At 33.3% G+C, this 27,350-nt stretch overlaps 1 protein-coding gene across 7 annotated transcripts in view; it reads left to right on the top strand.

Annotated features, from left to right (window-relative positions):
• SECISBP2L (SECIS binding protein 2 like) overlaps positions 1-27,350 on the top strand; it is an 82,764-nt gene that overhangs the window by 46,152 nt on the left and 9,262 nt on the right. For all 7 annotated transcript variants that reach the window (XM_074234722.1, XM_074234725.1, XM_074234724.1 and 4 more), the window contains 4 exons: positions 3,330-3,492; positions 6,490-6,710; positions 7,762-7,916; positions 15,033-15,252. In XM_074234722.1, the coding sequence (XP_074090823.1) occupies positions 3,330-3,492; positions 6,490-6,710; positions 7,762-7,916; positions 15,033-15,252 (759 nt within the window). The remainder of the gene's footprint in view (positions 1-3,329; positions 3,493-6,489; positions 6,711-7,761; positions 7,917-15,032; positions 15,253-27,350) is intronic.

Raw genomic sequence — 27,350 nt, forward strand, 5'->3', positions numbered from 1 at the left:
AAAACCTAAGAGAACCAAAGGAGCTATTTTTCTCAATGGGAGAATTCTTAACTAATAAGGGATAGAGGTAATCATAAAAGAAAATAGGTAATTTCAATTATATTACATTAAAATTAAATTTAAATGTTTTTGTAAATGCAAAATCAAAATAAGGGAAACTAATTTTTTTTTGGAGGGGAATCTTGGATCTATTTTCACTGATTAAAATCTACTATTCAAAAAAACAGAATTTGGGGATGGCTAGGTGGCGTAGTGGATAAAGCACCGGCCTTGGAGTCAGTAGTACCTGGGTTCAAATCCGGTCTCAGACACTTAATAATTACGTAGCTGTGTGGCCTTGGGCAAGCCACTTAACCCCATTTGCCTTGCAAAAAAACCTAAAAAACCCCCCCAAAAACAACCCCCCCAAAAAAAAACAGAATTGACACAATGAATGAAAGCCATTGCTTAATGGATAAAGATCAAAGAATAAGAATAAATAGAATTGTGAATTATCAATGTCCATGTGAAAATATTAATTAAATCACTAATAAAAGAGATAAATGCAAATTAAAACAAGTCAAGTTTTTAACTCATTCTGCAGATTGACAAAGGTGACAAAAATGGAAGCAGTAAATATTTTAAGGTAGAATTGTAAAATTTTGAAAAAATTCAGAATTGTATGATAAAATTATTAATCTTATCATACCCTTTATAACTAATTACATGATGATATAAAATTATATAAGAAAAGTTAGTACAAATTATATTACTAATTAAAGAATTTGATGAAAAAAAGTTATCTCTTCATACTCCAAAGAAATAAACTCCAGAAAATTTCAGCAGAGACCAGATTGTCCATAACAAATATTTTTATGTTGGCAAAGAGTTGTAGACAAAGTAGGTGTCCATTAACTAGGATATAACTGAATAAAAACCTATGTTATGTGAATATAACAGAATATTATTATGCAGTAAGATATGAAAGATAGCAAATCTGGTCCCTGAGTTGGGAAGATGTGAATCAAGGTCCTATTTCTGATACATACCATCCTGTCCGGTTCACTCAATCTCTCAGTATTTCAGGTAACTCACTAAGATTGTAGGAGACAAGAGAAGAGTGCAAGTTAATGCACTGGTAGGAGCTACCTCATTGGAATGAAATTTTGGATCAGGACCCCAAAAAATTATGAATGTGAAGAATTCAGAGAAATATGGGAAGATTTATATTACTAATATAGAATGAAATAAATGGAGTATAAACATCAATATTAACTGACCACAGTAATGTAAATGAAAAGATTACTAAAAGGGAACTGAACTTTGAATAATTGGGGGGGGGGGAATGGTCCCAGAGAACAGGTAATAAAAATACCTCCATCTTTTCACTAAAGAGTTGTGGGATTTTAAGGGCTGAGTGTTTTAATGATTGTCAGAGGAGGTCACTTATCTTTTGGTTTTGATTCATGGCAGAAGTAGAGGTGGGGGAATATACATGCAAATGATTCATGGAAAAAACCCTAAAAGTTATCAATTTAACTTATTTGTTTAAAAAGAAAACAAAGGAACTGAGGAGCCGATCATTAGAACTATAGTGAAGAAAATAGGAAATTTCTTTATATTCTGCTTAACTAGATGTGATACCAGTCGTTCAGAACAGGGATCAACAAATTATAGCCTGTGAATCAAATCTGACCTGTCACCTTTTTTTTGTCAACCGATGAGCTAAAATTGGTTTTTAAATTGTAAAATTTTACTATTTAGAAACAAAACTTGAGTTATCCTTTAAGATATCCTTTAGAAAAATGAATTAAGGGGTGGCTTGGTGGTGCAGTGGATAGAGCACCGACTCTGGAGTCAGGAGTACCTGAGTTCAAATGCGGCCTCAGACACTTAATATAATTACCTAGTTGTGTGGCTTTGGGCAAGCCACTTAACCCCATTGCCTTGCAAAAAAAAAAATCTAAAGAAAAAAATGAATTAAACAGTCATTTGAAGGAAAAGACCAATCAAATGGCTGCTATTATTAAGCAACTGAAACATGGTGAAAAGCAAATATAACTATTTAAAAATGTAAAAACTATTCATATGAAAACAGATAGTAGACTGGATTGGCCCTGCAGTGATCTAATTTATGATCTAATAGGATATTCTGGCACTGTTCTAGAGAGTAAGAAGTACTGTTCTAAAAAGTAGGTTAGATTGTATTTATCAGTAGAAGCTCAGATTCCTGAAGGGTTATATAAAAATATGGCAGGAGGGAAAATGAAGTTAAATCAGAGTTGGTGAAGAAGGAATAGTTGAAGGAGGTTCTTCATTCAAAGTGGAATTCTGTTTTTAGTAAGAAGAGCCATTAAGTTGATCAGAGAATTGAGTGATTAAGGTAATCTAAGGTAACAAGAATAACTTAGCTTTCTATTACTCTCTATGGTTTATAAAACTTTCTTATTCAAAAGGACCTAGAAAGAGTAATTAAATTATTCTCTGAAAAATGGTGAGAGTTAAAGCAAGTAAAGAGCAGCTGACAGTAAATATAGGTATGAAGAAACAGCATTTTCTTTTGGATTTAGTTGTTAAGAGAAAAGTAATTACCAAGAGCAAAGTAATAGTATTATGAGAGTGTGACTTACAGAAAAGTTTTGAGTAAAGAGAAAAAAGCCAAATAGAAGAGAAAGATTGAGATATGTCATTTGAGGCAAATGTGTTGAGCAAGTAGGAAAAAAGATGGAAAATACTGCGGAGTAGAGTTCAGATAATATTCAGGTGACCGCATATATAAAAATAGTTGCAGAAAGAATACCAGAGATTGGAAGGAGACATAATGTTATTTGCTTGCAAAAGCATAATTTTGTTTATAATTATTATAGTTATATGATTATATTGGTGCTTTGTTCTGTTTTTCCTGGAGTTTGTTTTTAAATCAAATAAAATAGACCAAGCTATTAAGAGAAGGTGGGAGAATAAGTGTTTGAAGCAGTACAAAGAAAAGACTAGGAAATGGTGATGTATGGAAAAAAAGCCATTGACTGAAGGATTTAACACCTTTTATTCTTAGACTCTTCTAGATATTCATATTTCAGAATATAGCATCCATGCCTTCAATATTTCTACATAGAATAATTTCAGACCATTAGAGAGTTTTAAAAATTATTTAAATTGAAGTAGGAATATTTCTTTTAAAAATAGTTTAAACTCATGTTTTATTTTTTTGTAATCTAAATTATGTTAATGTATTGTTGATAATTTCTGGGCATTTTGAAGAGGTAACCATCTTGTCATACTAAATTTTTTTAAAGAACTTTTTAGAGTTTGGAAAGATTTAAACTAATTTTTTCTTTTTGAAATTTCAGATACTGGACTGAGTATGCCTAGTGACACTTCACTCTCTCCAGCAAGTCAGAATTCTCCATACTGCATGACCCCTGTGTCCCAGGGCTCTCCTGCCAGCTCAGGGATAGGCAGTCCAATGGCATCTTCAGCAATTACCAAAATCCACAGCAAAAGATTTAGAGAGTAAGATCTTAGATATTTTTCTTTGTTACAATGGAAAGGTCCTATAGTGCTTTATTAAATGAGGTTTGGTTATAGTTCATATGAAGATTAACAGTGAAACAAAGTGACTCCATGATCTTCTAGAATGCAGTAGCTTGAATACAGTCATACATTTAAACATTTTTATTTTGTTGTTACTGTGTGTGTGTGTGCTCATCATAAAAGAATATAATGAGGGACGTCTAGGTGGCGCAGTGGATAGAGCACCACTCCTGAAGTCAGGAGTACCTGGGTTCAAATCCAGCCTCGGACACTTAATAATTACCTAGCTGTGTAGCCTTGGGCAAACCACTTAACTCCATTGCCTTGCAAAAACCTTAAAAAAAAAATATAATGAGTATAGAATTTTATTTTCATTGAACTGTGAATGAAATTTGCCTTTAACTGACAAATCTTTTTTTTTAATATTCTTTGGAAATATTTACTTGAAAAATTCTTAATGAATAGTTTCATCTAGTTAAAGTAGTTACCTATTTTATCAGATATCAAAATGTATTTCCACATAGAAATAATTTATCAATGGATTTTTTTAATGTATAAAACTTTATTGATTTGGATTCCTGGGATACCTTATTATTATCTTTCTTTTAGGATTATGTTGTTTTCCTTGAAATTCTTTTGATCAACTTTTGAGACAAACTTTCCAAGCCACTATAAAATATACTTTCTACAAAAAGCTAGTTTTGTATTTTTTGTAGACCTTTGTTAGGTTTTCAAAACTATCTTGTTAAAACTCTTAAGCAGTGACCTTTGCACCATCATCAACAAATGTCAGCTGAGAATAGTTTCCTATGAACCATTAGTAAGTAAAATATAGAATAGTAAGTAATTTAGGAATTACTTCCTAAAATGAAAGAACTTAATTTTATTTGAACTTTATATGAACTTTAATATGAACTACTGAACTTAATTTTATATGTTAAAAAATATTGCAACTTATCTTAAAACATTCTAGAAACTTAGATATTTGGATATATTGCCTTCTCTTCCTTTTCCTGATTCCTTTATCAGATTATTCTTGCTAAGTTTAGAAAAATGTCAAATGTTGACTGTTACATTGCTAGATCCTATAAAAGGGCTTTATAAAAGTGGAATAAAGAATGACTAAATGGCTTTCATGGTCATATATAATTATTAATAATGCCTCCAATTTTCCCTGCATACACACACACACACACACACACACACACACACACACACACACACACCTACCTTATTTGTCCATAATATCCCATTGGGATATGAATTCCTTGAAAGCAGGGATTGTTTTGCTTGTCTTATGTTTCCCCATCCCTTAGCAGAATGCCTGGCACATTGCCTTGAATTAGTGCCTGTTGAATTGACTTGACTTCATCTGAAATAAAAATCCATCTTTTTTTACTTCCCTAGCCAATCCAATTATATTTTTTATTTTTTTTTGATTAGTTACTATGTTCTTAAATTTGTTGATCATATAAAATGTTGGTTTATATAACAAAGAAGGGGACTCATATAATTTTACCATTTTATTAATATGCTTTTTTTATTTTGTCCATTATAAAGTTAGAAATTAGTTTTAGAGTTGGCTAGGTGGCACAGTGGATAGAGTACTGGCCCTGGAGTCAGGAGAACCTGAGTTCAAATCCAGTCTCAGACACTTAATAATTACCTAGCTGTGTGGTCTTGGGCAAGCCACTTAATCCCATTGCCTTGCAAAAACTTAAAAAAAAGAAAAAAAGAAATTAGTTTTAATTAGAGAATATAACTATCCTCAGATCAAGTCAATGTAATTTTTTTTGACAGGGACTTAGTATGATGGGTTAGTGGGAGAGAGACTAGACCTAAGACTTCATTAGTATAGGGAACTCCTGGATTAGGAAATTTCCTCTACCTAGGTAGATTTTCTTCGCAATTTTTAAACTTTGAGAGCTGCTTAGAGCACTGAGAATAAATTGACTTGGTCACATAGCCAGTATGCATCAGAGATGAGTTGAGATTTGAACCTCTTCCTGGTCTTGCTTCTCTCTATCCAATATGCCATGCTGCTTTTCAGGATGGGATATGTAGATAAGTTGAAGCTTATATTATGCAGTCTGTATATCTACTTTCTGCAATTGTACAATACTTTCTTGACTCTTTCCTTTGTGTTCATTTACCCCCATTTTCAACACTGAAACCACTCCTGATTTCACCCTTGACTGTACACTTTTTTTTGACGTAAGGGAATTTAGTAACCTTTTGTCTTACCTCAAGGCTTCTCTAGTGATTTAGGAATTATTTAATCCTCTCCTGGACCACAAACTCACTTTCTAGCAGTAGAGCCAATGGCACTTGATTCTTGGGCAGAACTGCATTTGTTCCATATCATAAATTTGTAACAATAGTCTCTATAGATTTAAACCTTTACCAATGACATTAAGAGGAATATATAAATTTAGGAGTCATTGAGCCCTTTTGGTGTTGAAATTGACTGTAGAACCATTTGGGGAGATGTGCTAGTGTTTTAAGAGTGCCTAACTCTCCACCATGGAACCATAGTTGAAATGTGTTTTGTATTGTTTTAGTTGTATTTGTAAATATCCAGCTGGAATGAAGCAAAAATGTCTTATCCCATTTGACCCAAGAATTTGATATGGATCATAACTGGAATAATTTGGGTTTTATTTGTGAGGTATTTTATCTGTCACTCAACCAACAGACAACTGGAATTGTAATTTGAAAAGAGTAAAGTCTGCTTAGTTATTTTGAGTTTTTTCTTTTTTTTACACATATGAGGTGTTTAATAAAAGATTTAAGAAGCTTTAGTATTATGTTTTTTGATCAAATCTAATAATATATTTTTATATGCTGGATAAAGTTTAATGTATAGTCAAGGTTTTCTATAAAAAATGTTTCCTAAGAGACATTATAAGATTCAAGAAAATAAATATATGACCAAGGTTCAAAGATATAACTTTTTAAAAACATTTTTCTTAACAGGTACTGTAATCAGGTTCTCTGTAAAGAAATTGATGAGTGTGTGACTCTCCTTCTTCAAGAGCTTGTTAGTTTTCAGGAGCGCATTTACCAAAAGGATCCTGTAAGAGCAAAAGCAAGAAGACGTCTAGTTATGGGCCTTCGGGAAGTTACCAAGCATATGAAGTTAAACAAGATCAAATGTGTTATTATTTCTCCCAATTGTGAAAAAATACAGTCAAAAGGTAGGAAGTGGTTTGCCTATCTATTGAAGTACCTGGGTATGTATGTATATGACTAACATGTGATTATTAACTTAAATTGTGTGCTACACAGTGAAGGAAGATATAGCTATTTCTCAGTTGACATTGATAATGTTATAAAATATTGAAGAGAGAGAAAGAAATAAGAGTCTTTAAAACCTGGATGTTTAAAATTTGTAGTTTGTATTTCAAAGAAATGCACTCATTTTTGTTATTGAGAATACATATTTACTCAACCATTTTAATATTATAAAAAATTAGAACAGTAGCTAGTGTTCAGTAAGTATACTTCTCAACCTATTTGAAGCCATCTGCTTTCCTAATGCTTCTTTTTCTTCTCCTTCATTGTCCTTTCTCTTAAAAGGAGCAGAAGAAATGTTCCCCTTAATGTTATTGCTAATGGTTTAATACTGTGAAAACTGTTGTTACAGACTTACAGTGTATGGAACAAATGAACTTTTGCTCATTTTATATATGCTTTTTGCTCAAAAAGCAGAGAAGAGCCTTTTTTTTTATTTTGACTCATTGGAATAGATTGGAGCCATTAACTGTAGGCTTGTCCATAGACAACATATTGAAAATATTTGTCTATGATTTTCTTTATTACTTTGTAGTGTACTTTTTAATTGAGCTGAAACCTAGAGAAAAGAAATGTTTGTATATTTATAACAGCAAACTAATTTGTAGTTTATTATAAAAAGTTAAATGCTTTTTGATTTGAAGTTTATTCAACTCCCAGGTATTTTGCTAGGCAAAAGATACCTACAAAAGACATAGAAGAAAAGAATGCTACCTTTGTTGAGGAAGCAAGATAAACATAAGTGGAAAAGATGTAGAATAGAAGGTAATTCTGTTGATAGGAGATTTTATGATACAATGTGCTATTGGTATTTAATCATTTAAAATACCTTTTTTCACTTAAAAAATGGAAAATTAGCTCAATTTAGAACATGTGGAATATTAAAAGTAGAGTATTAGCTCAGTTTAAGTAATAAAATTACTTTAATTTGCAAATTTGACTTTTTTTTTCCAGGTGGCCTAGATGAGGCACTTTATAATGTTATAGCTATGGCTCGGGAACAAGAAATCCCTTTTGTCTTTGCACTTGGACGGAAAGCTCTAGGCCGCTGTGTTAACAAACTGGTGCCTGTCAGTGTTGTAGGAATATTCAACTACTGTGGTGCTGAGGTAATAAGAGTTCAAAAGATACAGTTATATATAGCATTTTTTTTTTAGGTTTTTGTAAGGCAATGGGGTTAAGTGGCTTGCCCAAGGCCACACAGCTAGGTAATTATTAAGTGTCTGAGACTGGATTTGAATTCAGGTACCCCTGACTCCAGGACTGGTGCTCTATCCACTGTGCAACCTAGCCTCCCCATATAGCATAGTTTGGAGGCACATGCCTACATAATACTTGAGTGCTTGAAAAAATGAGTTGTTAAATTTCAAAGAATGAATAGAAAATGCATGTTATTGTAATTATACTTGCTCCCTCAATCTTGAGAGTATTTTTATAGAGAACAAATCAATTCACAGCTATGAGCAGACTAAATTTACCTCTGTAGAAGTGACTGATAGTACAATGGATAGAGCACAGGATCTGGAAGCAGAAAGACCTAAGTTGAAATCTGATCTCAGTGACTCTGGGCAAGTCATTTCCCCACCATTTTCTTCAGTTTCCTGAATTGTAAACTAGGATAATAATGGCACTCACCTTGTGAGAATGATATTTGTAAAAAAAGTACAAGCTTCTTCCTTTCCCTTACCCTAAATCTATAACATTATGAATAGCAGCATTATTAGTTGCTACAAAGTATTTTTCTTTTAGGGTAGTTATCAAAATACTCAATTTATGTATTCAGAAGATATTATATGTTTCAAGTCTGTATAATCATTTAATTACAGTATATTTAATTTGTTGTAAGTAAGGTAGAATTATGGTTATTTATGGTGAACTTACTGAAACAACTGATTTCTAAGATGAAATCAATTTAAAATAAGAAATATGATTGCCAAGCAGTCTAGAATTCTGGTTGACTGGTCAGTGCATTCTTTTCCAAAAGAAAAGCATCCTTGGTAAAAATAAATTAAATCAGAAGGTTCACTAATATTAATCATAGATAAAGAGTGTTGAATGATTTGAATGAGACATTTTCATCATATTATGACATCCTGTTATGCTCTTCTCTGTAATAGTGATGTAGCTGGACAATAAAATGAATTATGAACTATTTAAAACTAGCCTTCTTCCCTAGATATTCTGTAGTCACTGAAGCTTCTAAGACTTGATGTCATTTTTTGACTTTTTGCCCTTTCCTTTATCCTCAGTTCTGAAATTCCTCTCATCCATACTTTCCTTTCCTAGACTTTCATCTCTTCTTTTTCTCTCATATATATTTGTTGTGTCACTTTGGCTTGGGAGCTCTCTCTCTCTCTCTCTCTCTCTCTCTCTCTCTCTCTCTCTCTCTCTCTCTCTCTCTCTCTCTCTCTCCCTCCCTCCCTCCCTCCCTCCCTCCCCCCATTCTAGTTTATTGTAATGATCTAATTGTTTTTCCTCTCTTGTCTTCTTCATTCTCTTTCAGGCTAATGCTGAAGGAATTTTTGTACTGTGTCACTCTGCTAAGAAAAAAAAATAATCTTTAAGTTATTCCCCATGCATTTTTAAAAAAAAATTTTTTTCTTTTAGATTTTAAATACAAAGAGAGTATTTATGTATGTAGCAGAGCACAAGAGGAGGTTCAGTATGAAACTATGAATCTCCATTTCATATCACTATTTAAAAATATATAGAACTCTACCTGTTATTTTCAAAGTGATTCTGCTTTAGTTCTCTTCTGTGCATTTAAAAAAAAATGTTCTAATGACCTTTTGGAGGGACTTCACTGTATAACTTCCTCCCCCCCCACCCCACCCTGGGTTTAGGAAGAAGCATGAGATATTTTTCTAATTTCTGTCTGTTAATGCTACTCAGGACTCTCTGAAATTTATCTTTTTTTTTTTTTAATTTGTGATGGTGCTGTGATATTGTATTATGTTAGCACTAGATCATTCTCCTTCCAGTTTCTAAAATTAAATTACCTTTTAGATATTAGGTAAATTACCTTTTAGGTATCTCTGGACATTTGTGTTTGTGTTTCAGAATTTTTACTCAGTTCTCAATTTTTCATTGGAATGCTTAAAAGTCCTCTATTCCATTGAATATCTTTTTTTCTGTTCTCTAAGATTATACAACTTTGCAAAATAAGTTATTTGATTGGAAGCCTATTTTTTTTGCCTTTTGGAATATTTTCTTCCCCTTTGGTCTTTAGTAGAAACCTAAATATATTTCCTGCAACTTGAGTTAATTTTCCTTTTAGACTGGCTTTCTTCTTTAATTTACTCTCTGGTTTTAATAGTTAGTTCTAAGCTGTTTTCATTTATGATTTCTAGAAATATAGCGTCCAGGCTTTTTAAAAAATTAGTTGTTCAGGGAATCTATTGATTCTGAATTTTTTTCTCCTTGACCTATTTTCCAACTTAGTTGTTTCTTATATAAGTTATTTAATATTTTCTTCTTTGTTTTCAGTCTTTTTATTTTGTTCAGATATTTATTGTCTCAAAAAAATCATTGATTTGTTTGATTCTTTTTTTTTCAAGCAGTCCATTTCTTGAGTAAAATTTACTGTTTTCTTTTCTAAGCTATTCTCCTTTGGTTCCTTCAGAATTTTTTTCATTTCTTTTAGGTAATCATGTAATCCTTGTGAAAATCCATTTTTTTTTTCCTGAAGCCTGCTTGTGATGGTTAGGGAGTTATTTGGTCTTTTTTAGGGGGAGAAAGGAATCTCTAGATGTGAAGTCATCTTTGATACTGTTTAGTGTTTTCCTTGAGATCTACTCCTCTTTCCAACTTTAATTCTTGAGTTGGGGCATTTTGTCAAATCCAGGCTTCTCTTCCTATTGTGTTTCTGAGTGGTTTTCTTGCCTGTTTTGTCTCCCCACTAATCCTGGTCCTAAGCTATACTGGTCTGATGTTACAGACCAAGTCCTACTGGTTGCCACTTGCTGCTGCTGCTCCCCAAGTTCCCACTCTGGAGCTTTCTCAGGAGAGGCTGAGAAGAGAGAAGAGCTCTTCCTGCCTTTGGACACTGAGCCTTGAAGCCTCCATGTCCTGGATCCATCTCTGTTTAGACTGGAGGTATTCTTACCTGGTGTTGACTTTGCTGCTGGACCTCTTTCCTTTCTTATTCCTGGGTGCTTCTTGCTGATTTTTTTTCCCTGCAATTCTGGGGTGGAAGAAGTCATTTGATATAAATTTTTATGGTCATTTTTCAATCTGGTATGAATTTGGGGGTTTTTCTTGAATAGATTCATGGAAGCCGACTTTCAGCCTCCTGTTTTCAAGCAGCTGTTATAGATGAATGTTGTAGATTGGGCCTAGCCCAATCACAACTCTGTTTCTAGCCTTATTTCATAAAACTTTCTTTTGCACATTTTGCACTTTAGGAAAAGTGGACCACATTCAATCTTCTGGATCTGCACTCTTTTACTTCCCTTATTTTCTGTCCTCGTGAGTGAAACAAACTTTTCTTCTATTTTCATCTTTTAATCTTTCCCCTCCTTCAAGGCCAAGCTAAGGAACCACTTTTGCTTTATCCCTGAACTAGGAATGCTATCTCCTTGAAAATTTTCAGTTATTCTTTTTTGACTTCTCCTATGCACTTAATCATATTCTACCTTATAAAGTTTGTATATAGTTCATTTGTTTATTAACTAATACTGAAAGTATAGATTACATTGTTCTACTCCCTTGTATCTCTTAACTAAATATAAAAATAGTATCTACTTAAGTATTTGTGGAATTGAATGATAATATTTATAATGTATAGTTGTTCAATTTTGTCCAATTCTTTGTGACCCCATTTGGGGATTTTTTTTTTTGTGAAGATGCTGGAGTTTATTGCCATTTCCTTATCCAACTCATTTTACAGATAGAGAGCTAAGGCAAACAGGATTTAAAGTGCCTTGCCCAGGGGCTCACTTGGCTAGTGTCTGAGGCCAGATTTGAACTCTGGAAGATGAGTCTTTTGACTTAAGACCTGGCCCTCTATGTACCTAGCTGCCCTTCTAGTTCATTACATTTGGTCTCCATGATAAGATACAGGAGCTAATTATTGTTGTCTCCTTGAAATAGACATAGTCCCCCATTATAACCCAGAGTAGATAAATTCTTGCAGAAAGAATGTGATTTTCTGACTTTGTTTCCCACGTTTGAGGAGTGCTGGCTTCAAGTCCAACTAAAACTCTCACCTTCTGTAAGAAGTTTTTCTCATTCTTCCTTAGTGCTTTTATGCCTTCTCTATGGGTTGATCTCCAATAGATTACATATTTATTTGGTTTGTATACAATTGTTTTTCTATTGTCTCTGACATTAAATTGTTAGTTCCTTTGTATCCTTGATGCTTAGCATAGGGTCTCATGTATTGTAGCTGCTTCAAGAATGCTTGTCAATTTGACTGGTCGAGAAGCTTCACTAATTCTTTATTTTATCTATGATAAAGTACAAATTACTGTGTCACTTAAAACCCTTCATTGTCTTGTCTTCAGCTTTCTTTTTTTGTTTTTGTTTTATTTATTTTTTATTTTTTAACTTTCTTTTTTTAAAAAATATTTTTATTTGTTTTTCCAACAATATGCAACATTAATTTTCACCAATTTTTTTTGCAAGGTTTTGAGTTTTATGTTTTTCTCCCTCCCTTTCCTTCCCCCATGCAGAAAACAATCTAATATAGGTTCTACATGTGTAAGTATGCTAAACATAAATCCATATTAATCATTTTGTGAAAGACTAATCAAATCCAAATATAAGAAAAAAGCATTGGAGATAAAAAAATGACAATACATAAAACAACTTTTAAAAATTGAAGATAGTAAGCTTTGGTCTGCATTTAAACTCCACAATTCCCTCTCTGGATATAGAAGGTATTTTCTATCACAAGTCTTTTAGAATTGTCTTTTTTTTTTAATTTAATTTTATTTTTTCTACCTACATAAAATGGTAGTTTACCAGTCTTTTCTTTTTGTAAAGTTTTGAGTTTGACTATTTTTCTCCCTTCTTCCCTTCCATCCTCCCTCCCCCTGACAGAAAGCAATTTGATTTATGCTTTACATTTGCAACCCTGCTAACCAGAGATTGATATTGAACATGTTGTAAGAGAAGAATCAGATCCAAAAGGAAGAAAACATTAGAGATAAGAAAATGACTTAATACATAAAGTCAACTTTTTAAAATTGATGATAGTAAGCTTTGGTCTTCATTTACACTCCACAATTCCTTCTCTGGATATGGATGGTATTTTCCATCACAAGTCCCTTAAAATTGACTATTGTACTGCTGAAATGGTTGATCATCATCCCATGTTGCTGTTAGGGTATACAGTCTTGTTCTGGTTCAGCTTATTTCACTCAACATCAATTCATGCAAATCTTTCCAGGCTTTTCTGAAATCCCCTCCTTCATGATTTCTCATAGAATAATGGTGTTCCATCACATAACTACAATTTACCCAATTGATGAGCATCCCCTCAATTTCCAATTCTTTGCCTTACAAAAAGAGCTGCCATGAATATTTTTCTACATGTGGAACTTTTACCCTATTTTATGCTCTCTTCAGGATACCAGTAGTGATATTGCTGAATCAAAGGGTATACACATTTTTATTGCACTTTGGGCATAGTTCCATGTTGCTCTCCAGAAAGGTTAGAGCAGTTCACAACTCCACCTGCAATGCATTAGTGTCCCAGTATTCCCACATCCCCTCTAACATGATCATCAACCTCTCTAGTCACATTGGCCAATCTGAGAAGTATGAAATGGTACCTCAGAGTTGTTTTAATTTGAATAGAATTGTCTTTGCTTATTGTGCTATTCAGTCTAACTTTCTGGGCTGATTAGACTTTATATTCACCTTTATAAATTCATTCGCTCCTATATCCTGACCTAATTCATGTTCTCTGTGTATGATATTTCATCTTTCATCACCATGACTTTGAGTCATCAAATCCCTGTGCCTTGTTGAATTCCTTTTGGAACCTTTCAAGACTTAACCTCACATGATAACTCTTACACAGGGTCTTGCCTGACCTTCCCAGTTTTTAGTACTCCTTTCCTCTGAAATGACTTTGTAGATATATTTTGCATTTTCTTGTCCTTAAAAACAATACTTTCCCCAATCTTTTCCTTTGAGGGTAAGGTCTAGCTTGTTTTTGTATTTCTATCCCCAACATGAGGTCAGTGTTTGACATGTAGTAGATATTTGTTTAATAAATATTTTTTGAATTGATGCTGTTTGGAACCTGTAGTCCCTTATGAACTAACTCCATGTAAGTACTTATAAGACTAATTTGGGAATGAGAAAAGAAAAGTTATGACTCCACAAATAGAAAATTCTTTTAAATAGAAGAAGAAATCCTTAGATTAATATTTAGAATTAGATATACTGCCGGTATACTTGGCAGTACACCTAATTGAGGGTTCGGGGCAGCACTTTGCTCATAGTAGGCATTCAGTAAATACTTATTTAATGAATACATTTATTTATAAATTATAGAAAAGTTAAATAAACTTTTTTACCTTACTGTTTTTTGTTTTTTTCCAGAAATTTAAGAGAATGCTTATTATTATTAATAATAATAATAATAATAATTATTGTATAATTATATAAGCATTATCTAATTATTCTTATATATTATTATTCATAATTATTCATAAGCATTTTTGTAAAAATTACTGTAAAGGCCTCTTGGAATGTTTAACTTCACCAATATTCCTACTTCTTATCTACTGTCTCCTTCCTACTACCAACCTACATAAAGTTACTATTTATATCACTGGTTTTATATACCCATTTAACCTTAAAGTTAGGAAACTATTAACTCTCTAGCCAATATTTGTCCTTTTTTCAATAAGGAGCTATTTTTAAGGTTATTTATGATAGTGTTTGTAAACTCATTTTTGTATATGTAAAAATCTGTGTATTAATATCTTCATATTTTGTGGGGAAAAGATATATATATATATATACATTCATTGATATGTGTATCTACATATACATATTCACAAATTAATACATGTTTTAAGGAATTGGTTTATTAGGATATTTGATCCAAGAATGTGTTAGAATGGAATAAAACTTTGTTCCTTGAATATACTATCTCAGAGTATACACCTTAGTTTGATTAAGGAAAATAATGTAGGTGCTTTTAATTGACTTGATTAAAACTGTTTAGCAAGAGGAAGTGGTAACCAAAATCTTTTTTCTCTACTTAGAGCCTGTTTAATAAGTTGGTAGAATTGACTGAGGAAGCTAGGAAAGCTTATAAAGACATGGTGGCAGCAATGGAACAAGAACAGGCTGAGGAAGCCTTGAAGAATGTTAAGAAGGTACCCCATCACATGGGCCATTCCCGGAATCCTTCTGCAGCAAGTGCCATTTCTTTTTGCAGTGTTATTTCTGAACCCATCTCTGAAGTAAATGAAAAGGAATATGGTAAGTGGTTTTCAACTTATTAATTGTAACTTAAAATGTCTAAAACAATGTTTTGGAGGCAAATTACTCATTTGCCTTCATATGGAGAAGTACCTTAAAAGGATTTTTAAAAGTCTCACCTCTTTTCATTTTGTTTATAATCAGAATCAAGTTGCCCAAAATTAAAGTTACATATATATATATTAAAAAAATAAACTTGCTAAATTTGTCTTTTTTTAAAACAGAAAATAAAAAAATTGATTTGGGACTGAGATTGGATAGATAGAATTATAGTTTAATTAGTATTATAGACTTCTACATTATTTAGAATTGCACTCAGTTAATACCAGAAGTTCATAGTGTCATATATCTAGTGGTGGAAGGGACCTTAGAATTATTTAACTCAGCCTCTTCATTTTAAAGATGAGAAAACTGAGGTTCCTAGAGGTTAAATGAATTACAAAAGATTATACAGGCAGACTGGCAGAGCTAAGTTTTACACCAAAATCCTTTGCAAATACTTTGCTCTTTTTATTATACCACTAGTTTTAGGAATCAGACAACTTAAATATTCTTAGGAATCTAACTAACAGGGTTCTGGAACTGACTGACCCTTAAAGTTGTATGATCCCCTTCATGGTAATCTTCTTTCTTGTCTTTTTCTTTTCTGGAAATGCTGTCCTCAAAGACATAACCCTAAGGATCTTCTGAGTGATTTATTCAGTTTGTTTTTTATCCCACTGGGGGACTCTTGTATTCCTCCCTAGATTCCCAAATATTATTTACTCTTCTTCTCCCTCTGATTTCTCCATGGAATTAATGAATCCTGTGAACTGCAAACTTCTTCTGAATTTCTTCTTCTCTTCCTCCATTATTCCACTCCTCAAACCCACAGCCTTTGTCTTGGTAGTACCTACACATTTTCCTTAATGTATCAGAGGAATGAGTCATTCTTGGATACTCTGTTCAGGATACTCTTCCTAGATATTTTTTTCTCCCTTGACTTTTGTGACTCTACGTCCTCCACATGCTGTTCCCACCTGTCTAATCTTGCTTTCTTTTGCTCTTTCACCATCTGCCTCCAAATTCCTACAGATGGATACCACCAAGGCATTTTCTTTGGTGATCTTATTTGCTTCCATGCACTCACTTATCTTTGTTAAGATGAATCCAAAATGTAACATTAAGGCCTTCTGGACATCTCCCACTAGGTGTTCCATTGATGTCTCAACCTTAATATGTTCAAAATACAACTCATCATAATGCCACTCCCCTGCTTAAAAGCCTTTATTGTGGCTTCTTATAGTCCCTAGAGTTAAATGACAACTCCTTTGAACGGAAGAAGGCCTTCCATAGTCTAGCTCCAATCTTTCCTTTTTTTCAGTTTTATTTTACAATCCACTAGTTCATGAGTTATATGTACTAGTCAATTGAGATACCAGATTTCCCCATGTATAAGACGTACCTTAATTTTAGGGCCTGAAATTATAAAAAAATGTATTACATAAATAATAAATTGAGCTCAAGTTTTATTCATCATGAAGTTCAAGGACCTTCTGCTCCTAGCTTTCAGGCATCTTTTGGGAAAGTCTGGTGTGTGGGCACATGCTTAGTCTATTCCTTTTGATGAACCTTAAACACCAATTGTGTCCTCCTTTGAAATCAGTCACCTTTTTTTCATCTGCAATTCTTCTTGCCTCATGTTGAACCATCTTTGTGGATACAGGAATTCCAACTGCCTTTTGCTCTTCAATCCATCTCTTTTATTTCTCTCTCAGTCCACTTTGCTGCTTTGCCTCTCATGGCCTTCTTCTGCCATGGCATTTTCAGTAGGGTTTCTTCTTCCCATAGCCAGTCTCAGATTGTTTTCTCAGTTGGAAGAGGACCAAACTTATGTTCAGCAGCACGATTTCCATTCACTTTTTTTAACAGGTTTTTGCAAGGCAATGGGGTTAAGTGGATTGCCCAGGGCCACACAGCTAGGTAATTATTAAGTGTCTGAGGCTGGATTTGAACTCAGGTCCTCCTGACTCCAGGGCCAATGCTCTATCTGCTGCACCACCTAGCCACCCCTCCATTCACTTTTGCAAACTAGATCATTTTGAGCTTGAATTCAGCAGTGTATAAAAATCTTTTCTTAGCCATTTCTGGGCAGAACTTGGCAAAAATGCAAAACAATGAGCACAAAGACAAGTAGTGAGAAAAATTGGGAAATTTAAGTAAAAAAATCTACAATCACTTTATAAGATGCTCCCAGTTTTTAGATCCCAAATTTTTTGAAAAAGGGTGTGTCTTATACATGGGGGAATATGGTAATTTGCTTACCCCCAAATTCACAATTTTGTTTCCTACTTTTTTTTTCATATAGGTTGATTTCTCATACATATAGTGCACTGACTTCTCAACTCCCTTGCTTAACTTTCTTCAGGACTCATTTTAGGTACTACTTTCTTCTTGAGATTTTCCTTTATTTCTCTAGGTGCTAGTGGTAGCTGATCTTCCTAGTGTTCTTTGTCTGATTTATCTCCTTTCTTCCATGCTTCCTCTTATTATTAACTGTTTAGTTTAAATTGAAGCTCTAGTCCCTAAATTGCTATCTGATAATTTGTGTTTGAGGATAAACTTTTAACTTAAAACCTTAATTAGTTAACAATGCTATGATTGTCCTGTTTCTCTTTTACAAATAAATACTTCGAAAAACATCAGAAAGGGGCGGCTAGGTGGCATAGTGGATAAAGCACTGGCCCTGGAGTCAGGAGTACCTGAATTCAAATCCGGTCTCAGACATTTAATAATTACCTAGCTGTGTGGCTTTGGGCAAGCCACTTAACCCCATTTGCCTTGCAAAAAAAAATCTAAAAAAAAAAGCATCAGAAAACTCACTTTGCCTATGAATGAAATGGTTTTTTTTAATGTTCTTATGGAATTTTTTGTGACTCATATTAAGAAACAAACAACGAACAAATTTTATGAAGTGAGAAATCTCATTGTGGTTTGATAGTTTCTAAATAAATTTCTGAATTTTAGAATTTGTCAGGATAATCAAATAGATTATAGTGTTTTAGTCCATCTTAACTTTAAATAATTTATTTTTTAATAAAAATTTCTAAAACCCTGTTTAGCATAAATATGTATATTTTTATACCTACAGATAAGTTGATGGATGCCTGAAAGCTGAACAAAGTAGCTCAGATTTGATAGTGTAACTACTGTAGATCCAGCAGCAATAGAACAATTAAGATAATGTTCAAGTCAGATTATTTTAGGAATGTAATATGAAGTAAAACAGGAAAGAAGAAAGAAAGTTGAGGAAAAAGTAAGATTTTAGAGCAGTAATTCTGACATATGAACTAGTGAAAAAGACCATGTGTTTGAGTTGAATGGAGGCTAAAATTTTGGAGATTTCCAACTGTAACTAAGAAGATCATAGTGTTGTAGAAAACTAGAAAAGGAAGCAGGGGAAACAAAAAGAAGAGCTAGATTTTCTGTGAATATTAAGTTTCAGGAATATTCAAGAAGAAATTAAAGACATGTTGAATGGTTAGAATTGGGGATGAAGATTTAGGATTCATTTACATATAGATGGGGTAGGTGAGTTTCTCAAGCCTATCAAGTAAAGGGAGTTAAAGTCATAGGAGTCATCCATGTTGACTGTCAGACAATCAGTAGAACTGCTTAAAAAAAGGTGAAAAGGAACCAAATTTAAAGCAATTTCACAAATTAGTGTAGTTTTATGGCAGTTACATCAAAATCAAATGAAAACAGGAGCAATGAAATTATCTAAAAGGATCCCTTCATACTACAGACTTATTGACTTAGAAAACTATATATTTTTCTTCATTTTTTTTAGGTTTTTGCAAGGCAAATGGGGTTAAGTGGCTTGCCCAGGGCCACACAGCTAGGTAATTATTAAGTGTCTGAGGCCGGATTTGAACCCAGGTACTACTGACTCCAAGGCCGGTGCTCTATGCACTGTGCCACCTAGCGCCCCCCCCCCAATTTTATTATTCTTAAAGAACATATAGTAATGCAAATTAGACAAAAAAACCCTTACCTAGTTGAAGTAAAATGATAAAATTGGATTATATGATATCCATGAGCTTTTCTAACTCTAAATTCCTTGATTTTTAAGTCTTCAGAAAATCTTTTTAATTCATGAAAAGGGAAATCCAGTAAAACATGAGCATTCCTTAAGGGAAAAAATTGAAAGCTGCTGCTGCTGCTGCAAAAAAAAAAAAATTACCTGTAAATATGTTAAATATGATTGGACATGGATAACCTATATCAGATTGCTCTCTGTCATGGAGAGGGAAAGGAGGGAGGTGAAAAAATGTATAATTCAAAAACTTACCAAAAGGTGGATGTTGAAAGCTATCTTTGCATGTAATTGGAAAAAAATAAAATAAAATATCATTTGTCAATTAGAAAAAGTTTTAACCAAAGGAAGTTTGGAGACTAAAAAACACTGAAATTACAGAATAAATGGGTCTGGAATTTGGGAGGAATTATGAGAAGGGGGAATATGTACTTGCATACATGGAAGTTGATGAAATCACCAAGACAGAAAGTAGGAAATAAGTCATAAAGGATCACAAAATAGTCATACAGGAGTATTAGGAAATTCAGAGGACGAGACAATATTCAGAAGGAAAGGGGATGGTTTACAGTATCAGAAGTTTCAGAGAAATCAAGTAGCGTGCAGACTTAGAAAAAGATTTAGTAGTTAAAAAGTCGTTAACCTTGAAGAAAGCAGTTTCAGAGTAGAGCTGGGACTGGAAATCATATTGCAAAGAATTAAAAATGAGTGGGATATGAAGTGGAAGCAAGAATTGTCAGAATAATTGCCATTTATATAACACTTTAAAGTTTTCAAATCATGTTACATATATTATCTCATAACATTTTCAAGTAGTTACTGTAGAAACTGTTAGAAGAAGCTAAGTTTATACCTAGTATTTCTGATAAAGGACTCATTTCTAAAATGTATAGAGAACTAAATCAAACTTATAAGACTAAAAGTCATTCCCCAATTAATAAATGATCAAAGGATATGAATAAAGTTTTAAAGCTGACTATAATTATATGAAAAAATGTTCTAGATCATTATTGATTAGAGAAATGCAAATTAAAACAACTCTGTTGATCCCAAATTAAACAGAATTCCAGTATCTTGTACTTTTATTTTATTTTTTTTAGGGTTTTTTTTTTTTTTTGCAAGACAATGGGGTTAAGTGGCTTGCCCAAGGCCATATGGCTCAGTAATTATTAAGTGTCTGAGACCGGATTTGAACTCAGGTACTCCTGACTCCAAGACTTGTGCTTTATCCACTGCGCCACCTAGCCACCCTCTAAAACAACTCTGAGATACCACTTCACACCTATCAGACTGGCCAGTATTGCAAAAAAAAGGAAAATGATCAATGTTTGAGGGAATATGGGAAAACTGGGACACTAATGCATTGTTGGTGGAGTTGTGAAGTGATCCAAACTTTCTGGAGAGCAATTTGGAATTATGTCCAATAAAAGACTGCATACCTTTTGATCCAACAAGACTGCTAAGTCTAGATCCCAAAGAGATCATTATAAAAGGGGGAAAGATACACACACACACACACACACACACACACAAATATTTTAGCAGCTCTTTTTTAAAAAAAATTATTTATTTTTCCAACTACATGTAATGGTAGTTTTCACCAGTCATTTTTTTGGCAAGGTTTTGAATTTCACATTTTTCTCCCATTCCCCCTCCCAAACTCTCCCCAATAGAAAGCAGTCTGATATAGGTTATACATATATATATATATTTATATTTATATGCATATAAATATAAATATATATATATGTTAATCATGTTTTGAAAGAAGAATCAAATCAAAGTGAAAAAAAAAGCATTAGAGAGAAAAAATAATACCTAAGACAACTTTTAAAAATTGAAGATAGTTAAGTTTTGTTCTGCATTTAAACTCCATAGTTCCTTCTCTGGATTTGGATGGTATTTTCCAAAACACATCTTTTAGAATTGTCTTTTATTACAGTATTGTATAGCAATTCTTTTTATAGTGGCAAAAAAAAGTTAAAAATTGAGGGAATGCCCATTAAATGGGAAATGGCTGAACAATTATGAATGTGATGGAGTACTATTGTTCTATAAGAAATCATGAGGGTGTGGGACTTCAGATAAGCCTAGAAAGACTTGGATGAACTGATGCTGAGTGAAAGTTAACAACACTATGTGCTAATCAACTCTGATGGACTTGCTCATCTCATCAGTACACTAATCAAAAACATTCTAGAGGACTTGTGATAGAAAATATCATCCACATCCAGAGAGGGAATTGTGGAGTCTTAAATGTAGCCCAAAACTTGAAATTTTAAAAAATTGTAATATGTTTTATGTTTTATGGGGTTTTTTCCATTCTCATGTTTTTTTCCTCTCCCTTTTTTTCTGATTCTTCTTTCATGACATGACTTAGTAGGAAATATATTAAGCATGATTATGTGTGTATTTATGTGCATATATATGTATATACATATATATACACATATATAAAACCTTATCAGATTATTAAACATGATTGTGTATGGATAGGGGGAAGGGAGGAATGTGGAACTCAAAATCTTAAAAAAAGAATGTTAAACATTAGCTTTATATGTAACTGGAAAAAAAAATAAAATTAAATAAAAAAAGAAGAAACCAAGGCTCACAAAGGGGACTTTCCCCCAGTCACAGACACTATGTCAGAGGTACGGTTTGAAAGTGGGTCTAACTCCAAGTCCAGCATTCTCTCCACTATACCATGCTACTTATAGATAATTCAACAAGTTTGATAATGAAGGGGAGAAGAGATCAAGGGTGATAGATTAAGGAGAAACCAGGGGCAAGGGAGACCTTTAAGGATAAGGAAACCTGAGCAGGATTATAGGTCGAGAAGGAGTCACTGGAGAAGCAGATAAATTAAGGTGAAAGAGGGTGATTGAGGGCAAATCCTAAAAGAAGTGTGAGGAGAAGGGATCAAAGGCACTTGGTTAATGGGTTGGTCATGTAAGTAAAAGGGTGAACAATTTTTCAAAGACTGGAACAAAAGAGAGAATAGGGCAAGAAGTAGAGGAGTATGGAGTGGGAACTTTTTAGTGAATAACCTCCTTTTTTCTCAGGAAAGGAGGATTCTGGTTTCTCTTCAGATAGGAAGAGGGAAGAGGTATTATAGAAGACTTAATAGAAAATTTGCAGTAGCTTTTATGCGAGAAATGTAACAGAGAATAATTTAGGAAGATGAAAGGGTTACTTCATAGAAATGAGAGCCAATTTGAATTTACTAATTTGTAAAGGATACTTTAATTGAGCAACCTTAATTGAGATTTCTTCATAAGAAACTAAAATAAGACAACAAAAGCACAAGAATAGTTACATAGTTATGTGCAAGGATGGGCTTCATTTTCCCACCTTCAAAATAAAAATATTGGACCAGTGATTAGTCTTTAACTACAGATAGCTGAATTGGTCTGGATACTAGTCTGAGATAAATAAGAATTTTCCCTGCTTATAGGTCTGTTGAGATTCTCAGATCCTACAACCTGTTGCATTGAAGTCTAGGTTTGGAGCCTTGCTTTGATTTCTTAAATTTCCCCTGAGTAAGGAAAAATCTTTATTTTAACTATCATAGCTTTTTCTTGTTTTTCTGAATCATAATCATTAACTGAATATTAAAGTTTGTTCTATTCTTTAGTGAAATCAGAATATATGGAAAATTCTTTTTTACTATAAACATATTCAGGAGTGGTATAGTTTTATTTTTCTGAGCCACTGTCTTGGACTTATCTTTCTAGTGGCCACCTGGATACCATATTTCATTTATTTATTTTATTCATTCATTCATTTACTCATTTACTTTTATTTATTTTTTTAAATTAAAGATATTATTTGAGTTTTACAATTTTCCCCCCAATCTTATTTCCCTCCCCACCCCCCATGGAAAGCAATCTGTCAGTCTTTACTTTGTTTCCATGTTGTACATTGATCCAAATTGAATGTAATGAGAGAGAAATCATATCCTTAAGGAAGAGACAAGAAGTCTAAGAGGTAACAAGATCAGACAATAAGATATATTTTTTTCCCCTAAATTAAAGGGAATAGTCCTTGAACTTTGTTCAAACTCCACGGCTCCACAGGTACAGATGGCACTCTCCTGAGTCCTTCAAGGTTGAACATCACCCCCATGTTGCTGTTAGGGTGTACAGTGTTTTTCTGGTTCTGCTTATCTCACTCAGCATCAGTTCATGCAAATCCCTCCAGGCTTCCCTGAAATCCCATCTCTCCTGGTTTCTAATAGAACAATAGTGTTCCACGACATACATATACCACAGTTTGCTAAGCCATTCCCCAATTGAAGGACATTTACTTGATTGAAGATACCATTTTTACTTTGACATTAATCTTTTTTTTTAATTTTTTTTTGCAAGGCAAATGGGGTTAAGTGGCTTGCCCAAAGCCACACAGCTAGGTAATTATTAAGTGTCTGAGACCTGATTTGAACCCAGGTACTCCTGACTCCAAGGCCACCTTGCTGCCCATGTCATAATCTCTTAACAGCAACTGGAAGTAAATACCTTATTAAAGTCTTCTCCTTTTGGTTTGTTAAGTTCCTGTTTCCAATTTGAGGGACAATTAGAGCTCATTTTCATTTGAAATGTAAAGAAATTGTTTAGGAAGAGTTGTTTAGCAAGAGATTTGTTCACCTAATGAGGGCCTTAAACCAAAATTTGAGGGATGTGGCCTATAATGCCACTAACTTTTAGTCTTGATAAATGCTGGGTATTCTCATACCCTTAAATTAGATATTAGAAAGGCATATTTCAAAAGAATTTTAGAAAATGACCATGGGTGTTTTTAAGAAAAAATGTACTTCAAGATGACTAGGAAAACCCTAAGAGAACAGAAACAAAGACATTTTCTTGTTATCATGAAGAAGGATTAGGCATCTAAAGCAACCAGTATTATTACCTGGGTAATCCTCTGATGAACTCATATTTTAATAGGACATTTATTAAAGATGAAAAGAAGGGTAGATTCGTATAAGTAGCATGAACCTGAAAGAATATCAGGCAAAAAACTCAGAATAAATAATCTCATGAATTTGGTAAAGATTTGCATCTTTTTCCTTCCCACATTCTTTCTTCCTTCTTCTTGAAGATCTGTGTCTTTGATCCTATCCCTTCCTTCCTCTTCTAAGAACTTAATCATTAGTAATCTTCTCTTATTCCCTCCTTTTCAATTTGAAGTAATCAGATTTATTAATTTTGTGTTTTATAATTTTTTCACTGTTATTTGGTTAAGAATTCATCTCTTACTGATAGCAGAAAAAGACATATGCTTTCCTCAGTAATATATTTTTCTTTTCAATAGTGTTATTTAGTAATTATGGTATAGTAGTAGCAAGAAGACTGGGCTTTTGAATTAAAAGATCTGTGTTCAGATCCTTATCAATTGTGGTACTTTGGGCATATTATTTCAGCACTCTCAACCTATTTTCTCAGCTGAGAATTAGGGATCATTGACATTTGTCCTTCATTCTTGAAGACAACCATAACATTAGGGGAGGTGATGCCATGTCAAGCACATGAATTGAATTTGAGTGATGGGGTGCTGTGCTAAGTCACTAGCCTTACTTCCTATACTCTAGAGCTATCTGGGTCCAGTGGCCAGATATGAATCAGGATGACTGGAGATAGCCCTGGATGTGAGGATCAGGGTTAGGTGACTTGCTTAAGGTCACACAGCTAGTTAGTTTAGTATCTGAGGCTGAGGCCCCCAGACTCCAAGCTAAGTGCTCTATCCATTGTGCCACCTAGTTGCCCTACTATTTAAATGAATGCCATTATTTTTTTGGATTTTATTTCACTAAGTCTTGGTTGACTTCATTTGGTGGAGTTTCTTCTTTATCACACTAATTGCTACTATCTCAACAAATATTTCTGTATAATTATTTATTTAGAGCTTTATATTTTTTTAAATTTTTTTTACTTTTTTCCAATTGATATTTTATTTTTCCAATTACATGTTACGAAAGTTTTCCAACATTCTTCCTCATGCATGTGCATATTTATAAGTTACATAATTTTTCTCACCCCCCCAGCAACGAATAGTCTGATGAATATTTTATATAATCATTTGGTTTACCATGTTTACAGATTATTCATTTTCTGTATGAGGAATTAGGACTAAGGGAAAAGAAAGAAAAACTATGAGATAGGAAAGGAAAACATAAGAGAAATTTTAAAAAAGTAGTGTTCCTTCAGATTTTGTAGGTTTTTCTTTGTTGTTTTATTTTGTTTTTCTTCCTCTGGATTTGGATAGCATTGTCCATAGCAGATCTCCTAGGGTTGTCCTAGCTCTCTGGACTGCAGAGAGGAGCTGTTGATCAAGTCACAATATTGTTGTTATTATTATAACATTGTTATCTTGGTTCTTTTCCCTTCACTCAGCATCAGTTCCTGTAATTGTTCCCTGCTTTTCTAGAGTTCAACATTTATGGTTTCTTATAAAACAATAGTATTTCATAGTACTCATGTACCATAACTAGTTCAACCATTCCCCAATTGATGAACATCTCCTCAATTTCCAGTTCTTTGCCACTACTAAAAGAATTGCTATGAATATTTTGGAACATGTGGGATTTTCCCCATTTTTTTTATGATTTCTTCTGGATATAGAGGCCTAGTATTGGTATTTCTGGGTTAAAGGTATGATCACTTTTATTGCTCTTTGGGCACGGTTCCATCTTGCTCTCCAGAAAGAGTTTGAATCAGTTCACAACTCCACCCACAGTGCATTAATGTCCCAGTCCTCCCACAAGTTCTCCAGCACTGATCATTTTCCCTTTTTTGTCATTTTAGTCAGTCTAATAGGTGTGAGGTGATACCTTGCAGTTGTTTTAATTTGCATTTCTCTAATCAATAGTGATTTGGAGTATTTTTTCAAGTAATTATATAGGGCTTTAATTTCTGCCTGTTCATGTCCTTTGACTATTTATTGACCATTTATTAATAGGGGAATGACTTGTAACATTAATTTGATTCAATTATCTATATATTTTAGAAATGAGAGACTTCTATCAAAATCCCTAGCTGTAAAAATAGTTTCCCAGCTGTTTTCCTTCCAGTCTTGGCAGCATTGGTTTTATTAGTGTAAAACTTTTTTAATTTAATATAGCCAAAATCATTCATTTTGCAATTTATAATGTCTTCTATTTCTTGTTTGTTTATAAATTTCTCCCCTTTCCATAGATCTGATGAATAGAGTATTTCTTGATCTGTTAATTGGTCTGTGGTATCACCCTTTATATTTAAATTTTCTATCCATTTTGGCCTTAATTTGGTAGAGAGTGTGAGATGTGGGTCTATGCCTTGGCTTTACCATATTATTTCCAGTTTTCCCAACAATTTTTGTTCTCATCCCAGAAGCTAATGTCTTTGGGTTTGTCAAACAGTAGATTGCTATATTAGTTTACTACTGGTCTTTTGTACCTATCCTAATCCACTGGTCCATTACTCTGTTTCTTAACCAATACTGGGCAATTTTGATACTGCTTCTTTATAGTATAGTTTTAGATTGCAACTAGACCACCTTCTTTTGCATTTTTCTTCATGAGTTCCCTTGGTAATTCTTTTTTGATGCTCCAGATGAATTTTGTTACTTTTTTTTCTAGTGGAGCTTTATATTTCCTAAGTCATGTTTACATTTATTTCCTTTTTTTTTTGCAAGGCAAATGGGGTTAAGTGGCTTGCCCAAGGCCACACAGTTAGGTAATTATTAAGTGTCTAAGACTGGATTTGAACCCAGGTACTCTTGATTCCAAGGCCGGTGCTTTATCCACTACGCCACCTAGCTGCCCCTGTTTACATATATTTTCTCAAAACTTCTGTGAGGTGGATAAGGCAGGAATTCTTAGTCTCATTTTACAAATGAAGAAGCTGAACTACTAATATTAATGGGATCACTGAGATAATGGCAGAGGCCAGTCTTCTGATTTCTCTTATGTTTGTCTACTTTACTGATCTTACTCCCTGTGATTAAAGAATAATTCATTTGAATATAATTATCTGTGAAGAAGATTTAA

This window comes from Macrotis lagotis, chromosome 4, assembly GCF_037893015.1.
Source record: "Macrotis lagotis isolate mMagLag1 chromosome 4, bilby.v1.9.chrom.fasta, whole genome shotgun sequence".
Taxonomy (NCBI): domain Eukaryota; kingdom Metazoa; phylum Chordata; class Mammalia; order Peramelemorphia; family Peramelidae; genus Macrotis; species Macrotis lagotis.